At 44.3% G+C, this 7,353-nt stretch overlaps 1 protein-coding gene across 3 annotated transcripts in view; it reads left to right on the top strand.

The window, feature by feature from the left end:
• The window catches only part of SUV39H2 (SUV39H2 histone lysine methyltransferase), a 22,563-nt gene that overhangs the window by 355 nt on the left and 14,855 nt on the right, over positions 1–7,353 (top strand). For 2 of the 3 annotated variants that reach the window (XM_007460886.1, XM_007460888.1), the window contains exon 2: positions 2,368–2,513. The exons of the other annotated variant lie outside the window; for it this stretch is intronic. In XM_007460886.1, coding sequence (XP_007460948.1) covers positions 2,368–2,513 — 146 coding nt within the window. The remainder of the gene's footprint in view (positions 1–2,367; positions 2,514–7,353) is intronic. 3 annotated transcript variants of the gene reach the window in all.

The raw sequence follows: 7,353 nt of genomic DNA, 5'->3' as shown, positions 1-7,353 counted from the left end.
CCGCGAGGCCCGGCCCGCGCGCACCGCTGCCGGCCAGCCGACCCGGCGGCCCGGCCCCTGCCGCCCGCCGCGCCCGAGCCCCCTCCCCGCGGGGCAGCCGTGCGGTGGCGTCCGGGCGGCCCCGGCGGAGCCCGGCGCGGCTCGAGGTCCGTGGGCACGCTGGGGGCGCGACTCCTTTGTGGTGGTTTGAGCGGGACGTTTGCGGTCGGGCTGGCTTCGGAACTGGGGAGCGGGAGGACCCCGTGGGGTGAGTGTGACCTCAGTGTCAGAGCAGCGGAGAGAGGTCGGGGCAGAGGTGTGAAGGCTAAGCGAGGAAATGAGTGAGGATGCACCCCAATGCGGACGCACCGGGAGGGGCGGTTCCCCGTTGCAGAGAACCCCAGTAAGTGGGTACTGGCGGCGGCAGCCCCTGGCTTACGGGAATCGGTTTCCCCGTCCCCCCCGCCCCCGGTAACTTGCGAGGTATTTATGTGGACGCCGAAGAATTCGGTTTCTAACGTGTGTTTGTGCGCGCGCTGGAAGACGGGAACTTTCACTGCCGTCTAGAATTGAAAGGTATTTTCCAGCGCTGCGCCTCTCTGTGTGGATTATGGATTCATTACCCCCCGACTTCTCCTCCGCCAGGGGCTAGTGTGGAACTAGTGTCAAGTTTTCGTGGTGGTTATGAAATGTTTAATCTTTTACCGATGAAATATTTTTCTGCCGCGGGGGCAGGGGGTTTGCAGTTTTTTATGTTCCAAGTTTTCTTATTCCCCAAAACAGCATTTCCGTGGAGGGTCGCGTCTTGAATCCTCGTATAACTCGGACTGGGTGAAAATGGTAGGAACGGCAGACAAATCCACGCTGGGTAGATAGCCCAGAGGAACCTCCTCTGCATGTGATCAGCATAATGAGGTTACCTTTTACACAAAACATCCTGAGGTTATTTCAATACAAGGGACTTAAGGGGTCGTTTCTATTCTGCCACTCCCCTCCCCCCAAACCACCACTCCAAAACCAGCAGACTCTCCCCCCAGATATTTTGGGGGGAAATCCTTTTCACTTTCTTGGTCTAGGATCATGCGTCCTTTTTTGGAAGGGGTTGGGGGCACGTGTGGAAATCGTACTTCAGGGTTTCTGACCGTGAGATCCCGGTGTGAGATGGGGAGGGCCAGGGGAGATTATAGGAAGACCAGCTGTTCTCTCTCTGGAAATTACCATCAACGCAAAAGGTTATCACCACTACCTTGGAGAGCTACCAAGTAAAGCCAGCGTTTACTGATAAATTTTGTTTGGTAATCGCAGTTTACTCCAACCCTGCCATTTTTTTCAGCGAAGCTGAAACCCAGAAAGATGGAAACCTCCCTAAAATCATGCAGCTTGGTGGCCTGGCGGAGGCTGGGGCAGAGGACCTCTTGATCCTCCCTGATGCTTCTACTAGCGCTAGCCATAAAGCCAGGTTCATTACCTGTTTCTAAATATCAGTTTGTGTTAACATACTTTAAATGCAGTATGGTAGCATACTGTTTACGGGAATTTGAGGGTAAAATCTTCCGCAGCAGAGTTAGTTACTGGTTGATCATGAGGACGGCTGATTTTCTTCAAGCTTGGTGTGTGGATTATGTAAATTGAATACTCTCTGTATTGTCATTCTTGGCTTTGAAAGCAATACAGGAAATAAGTAGTAACAAAACTCAGTATACTCTCTGTTGTTTTATTTTAACTCCTGGGTTTATTGACCTTGATAATAATACATTGCAGCATGGGCAAAATTGGAGTTAAAATTTTATGCAACCTTCCAAAATGGGAAAAGTAGGCCATGTGATGTATGAGTATGTAACTATAGAATTAGATTTCAATTAGATTTCACTTCTTATTGTTCAACTAAGAATCTTACATTGTTACTTTTTAACAATGTAAGATTATTTTAAAATATATTGAAGATGTATTTCTAACAATAATGAGCGTGTCCTTGAGATCTACATTTTATTAAGTGAGCAGTTCTGTGTAGAATACAATGAAAAAGTCAAAAATACTATCTCGACTTTTGCATCTATATGTAATCTTATGCAAGCTTATAGACATGAAACATTTTGTTAAGGGGGCCTAGTAGAAATTGACATCAGTTAAACATGTAGGGTAGAGACCCATGAGAAAATCCAGGAAGACCAATTTACCAAGAGAGTTAATCTTTAATGGTTAACTTTTTCTTAAAGACGTGTACATGGTTTCTTGTCATATGAATTTTTAGTCTTATAAAATTGCTAGTTGAAGGGTGGGGATATAGAGGTCTTGAGTTTTCCCCTTTTTTTCTTTTGGTTTTTTGTTTTGTTTTATTTTACTTGAGTAGCTATTTCACTAGTAAAGAATTCTATTTTCTTATTGTAGCTTGGTGTGTGCCTTGCCTAGTTTCACTTGATACTCTTCAGGAATTATGTAGAAAAGAAAAGCTCACATGTAAATCGATTGGAATCACCAAAAGGAATCTAAACAATTATGAGGTGGAATACTTGTGTGACTACAAGGTAGAAAAGGTAAGGCAAATATCTAGACCCTTAAAAGAGACCTAATCAGACTTCAATTCAGTATTTCATATTTCTGTGACATAAAAAGAACCTTAAAAGTAAGCAGAACTCTTCTTAATGGTTAAAATTCTTGGCCATAATAAAGTTGTGTCCTATCATCTGTTTTGCCAAATAACATTGAGAGGCTATTGAAGCATAAAATGTTCTTATATTAGAATATTTCAAGGTGCTTATATCAATATCATTCTACATCCAACTCTTGATTATCTCCAGGTGGATTACCAGAGCAAATGTTTTATCTGAGATTGGCTTCTCCTGTCATTCATTTTGTTCCTGAATCATATTTCCCCACTATCACCTGAGATGAACCTAGAAATTCAAGCCAATTTTAGTGGTACTGAATCTCCTCAAGAAGCATCACCGTTTGTATTTCCTGCCATCCTGTCAAACTCCTGCTTGTAGTGAGGTTCTGTTGTGCAATAGAATGGCCTGGAGTTCACAGTCGTTTCTAGGCTTCGTCTAGAACCTCATGACTTCAGCAAAGTCATTTAACCTCTCCGGGCCTCACTTTGTTTCTGTTGCTCTACAGGGTTGTTCTTCAAGAAGCTCTTTCAATCTAAACCTTACAATATATTTTTGAGTAATTCACCTTTCTGTAGCCTACTTCCTCTACAAGAACTCTGTTTCAATTAATTAATCTGTCAATTCTTGCAGATGAATGAATCAGGAATCCTGTTTAATTCTTTGTTTTCCTTCTTTTTCATCCTCCGTATGGATTCAGTCGTTAAATCCGATTCTTTCTTTGAAACATCCATCTTCTTTTGGTATCACTGACTTCCCCACTCAGTGGGATTTTATGATGAAGCATTTCACCTACACTCTCAGCAGCCTTCAACCCCAAAACAACCCTGTCACCTGCCAATTCAGTTTATAAACCCTGGCCTGACCAGTCTAGCCACAGGTGTCATAATAATCACACTTCTTGGTTCCGTTACACATTATTTCTATTCTTGCACTGCTCGGTTCTACTTGACAAGCTTTTGATCTTTTGCTTGCTTCTTCCATTTTTGTCATCAGTTTCCCCAAATTTTATTACTTTTCTGGACTTCTGACTCTATCCCTCACCCTCTCATATTCAGCTGCAGACTTCTGCTTCACTGGATCCTTCAAGGATGAACTTTCAACCTACCTTCACACCAGTTATCTGTATCTTTGTTCATTCTTTCAGAGGTGTCACCATTTTTCTTTTTTCTTCCTATAATAAGGTCCAGGTATCAGCATTTTAAAAAAAATTCCCTAAGAAGTCTCATATGGGGCCTCTCACTGTTGTGGTCTCTCCCGTTGTGGAACACAGGCTCCGGATGCGCAGGCTCAGCGGCCATGGCTCACGGGCCCAGCCGCTCCGCGGCATGTGGGATCTCCCCGGACCGGGGCATGAACCCGTGTCCCCTGCACCGGCAGGCGGACTCTCAACCACTGCGCCACCAGGCAAGCCCTCTGATGTCTTCTTTGTATCAAGCACTGTTTTTCCACTGCTTTATCTTAATCAATAAACCTATTCAGATCTTCCTTAACCTTCCGAAATCTTTCTTAGGTCTTCCGTCCACACTCAAGCATTTCCTGTCTTTTCCTTCTACTTCATTTCCCGTTAACTTTTTAAAAACGGCTTTATTGACATATAATTCACATACCCTACAATTCACCAATTTAAACTGTACAATTCAAAGCTTTTTGTACCCTCTCAGAATTATTCTAAAACTTTTTGTGGAGATGGTAGCACATTTTCATTACCCTAAAAAGAACCCCATACTGCTTAGCCATCACCCCCCAAACCTCCCCATCTCTTTTCCCCGCTAACCCTAGGCGACCACTAATCTACTTTCTGTCTCAATAGATTTACCTATTTGGACATTTCATATAAATGGAATCGTACAATATTTATGTGATCCTTTATGATTGGCTTCCTGCACGTATCAATACTTCATTCTTTTTTATTGCCAAATATTCCATTGTATGGATATATCACATTTAATTTATCCATTCATCGCTTGATGGACATTTGGGTTGTTCCTGTTTGGGGGCTATTATAAGTAATGCTGTTATGAACATTCATGTACAGGTCTTTGTGTGGGCATGTTTTCATTTCTCTTGGATATATACCTAGGAGTTGAATTGCTGGGTTATATGGTACCTCTGTGTTTAACCATTTGAGCAACTGTCAAACTGTTTTGCAAAGTGACCGCACCATTTTACATTCCCACCAGCAGCGTATGAGGGTTTCAATTTCTACATGTTCACCAATACTTGCTATTATCTAACTTTTTGATTATAGTTGTCCTTGTGGGTTTGGAGTGTCTCATGGTTTTGATCTGCATTTCTCTGATGGCTAACGATGCTGAGCATCTTCTCAAGTGCTTATAGCTCTCGGTCCGCAGCCTGTTAGGAACCAGGCCGCACAGCAGGAGGTGAGCGGCTGGGGAGTGAGCGAGGCTTCACCTGCTGCTCCCCGTCGCTCACGTCACTGCCTGAACCATCCTCCCCACGCCCCCCCTACCCCCCCACCCCAATCCATGGAAACATTGTCTTCCACGAAACCGGTCCCTGGTACCAAAAAGGTTGGGGACCACTGCTTATAGCCATTTGTGTATCTTCTCTGGAGAACTGTCTATTCAGATCCTTTACCTGTTTTCTTAAATTGGGCTGTTTGTCTTTTTATATTGAGTTGTAATAGTTCTTTGTGTATTCTAGATAGTCCCTTATCAGATACACAGTTTGCAAAAAATTTCTGCTGTAGCTTGCCTTTCCACTTGTTACTGACTTTTTAACCCTCTCTGTTCTGATTGATGGCTGTCAGTGGCCTCCTCAAGGCCAAACTCGAGGACCTCAGATCTTACTGTGCCACTTTGCAACACCTAACACTGTTGGCTACTCTTTTCTTCTCTGAAACTGGTGTCTTGGAGAGACCGCCTAGGTTCTGGTTCACATTCTGCTTCTACCATGTACTAGTTGCGTGACCTTCAGCACATTGCGTAGGTTCTCTTTCCTTCGCTGCTTCCCGTACAGGATGAGGATCTTTACAGCACCGGCTCGTGGGGTTACTGTGAGTGGAGACTGACCTGTGGCGGTCACGCCATAGAGGGGTGTACTCTCATCATTGTTACTCACCTCTATCGCCACTTCTTTTCGCCACCAGTTTTTCTTACTGTTCTTCCTGAATCTCCTTTACAGTCTCTTACCTGTCCTTCTGAAGTGTTAATACATAATCTCCAAGGCTGTGTCCTTGGCCCCCTTCTCACCTCGAAGCTGCTCTGTAGATGACCTCTTTCCCAGTGGTTTCTACTTATATCTGTTTGGCTCATAACCCTCAGATCTTTGTGAGGCATTGACTTCTTTCTGAGCTTCATTTCAAGCTGGACACCCTACAGGTACCACATTCAACGTATTCAAAACTGTACCCGTTTTCCTCCCTCAAATCTGCGTCCTGATCTAGTGTTCCCTACCTAGTTTGACAGATTCATAATACTCCCAGTTACCTAACCTTATAATTTCATACTTTTTTAATTCTTCCTTCCTCCCTACCCTGTAAATCTAATAGGTCATCAGATTATGTGGTCTCTACCTCTCTGTGTTTTCCTGTTCATTCCTGTTATACTTTGACAGAGTAAGTTACCAAGGAGTCTGTGCTTACATCGAAGGAGCTGCCAGTTTTCTTTCTTATGCTGCAGAATTCTGAGTTCAGTTTGGGTAACTTTTGCTACTGGCTTCTCTTTCATCCTTCTCCTTTTGGTTCCTTGCTTTGGAATAAGCACCCTTTGCACACGTATGTCCTCCTACAACCCACTTATGTTCCTCACTTCTTTTTTTTTTTTGCGGTGCGCGGGCCTCTCACTGTCGCGGCCTCTACCGCTGCGGAGCACAGGCTCCAGACGCGCAGGCTCAGCGGCCATGGCTCACGGGCCCAGCCGCTCCGCGGCATGTGGGATCTTCCCGGACCGGGGCACGAACCCGTGTCCCCTGCATCGGCAGGCGGACTCCCAACCACTGCGCCACCGGGGAAGCCCTATTCCTCACTTCTTATCCTGCCTAGCACAGATAACTGAATCTGTAAGCCAGTATTACTTGAACGTACCTCTACCTTTTCTGTCTGTCTGTCTGTCTCTCATGTTCAGGGCAGGTGAAAGATCTTAACACCCTATCCTTTTCTTATATGTTCCCCTCCATTTAGCTCATGAAAGACACTGTCTCAGTACCATATTCTTCAAAGCCATTACAGTTGTTTCTGAAACACAGCTCTGATTGCATTAGGACCTTCCTTTAGCCCTTTAAATGGCTCCCTGGTGTCTGCCAGTCTAAGCTGAGACCCTTTGGACTAAGGCTGTTATCATCTGGCCACCAGCCCCCTTTCCAGCTTGTAACATACCCTACTTGTAACATATCCTACTTGTGTGTTCTCTTGTAACATTTCCGACTTCCATACCACATTGATATACTTGTAAATTCTTCCATGTAGCTAAGGTTTACTGAGTATCTACTAAGAGCTGAGCACTCTTCTAAGCATTGAGAATCTAGCTAAAAAACAAACATAGCTTATATTCCAATACCTGAACACATCATGCACCTTTGTGCCCTTTTGCTTTTCTCATCCAGTTCCCTCTTTGAAATATTGTTTCCCTTCTCTCCTTGCAAAATCTGCATGGCCTGCAAAGTTCAACTGAAAGGTTACCACCAACCGTAGAGCCTTCTTCCCTTCCCCACCTCTAGCAAAATTAATTGCTTTATATTCAGGACTTACAAAGCACTGTTCTTATCATTATTCTAGAGCTGTTCACTTTTTGTAGCTTTGTTTCAT

This window comes from Lipotes vexillifer, unplaced genomic scaffold (assembly GCF_000442215.2).
Source record: "Lipotes vexillifer unplaced genomic scaffold, Lipotes_vexillifer_v1.1 scaffold534, whole genome shotgun sequence".
NCBI lineage: Eukaryota > Metazoa > Chordata > Mammalia > Artiodactyla > Lipotidae > Lipotes > Lipotes vexillifer.
Note: the sequence above shows the minus strand (reverse complement) of the source record. Positions and strands in the feature narration are given on the sequence as shown.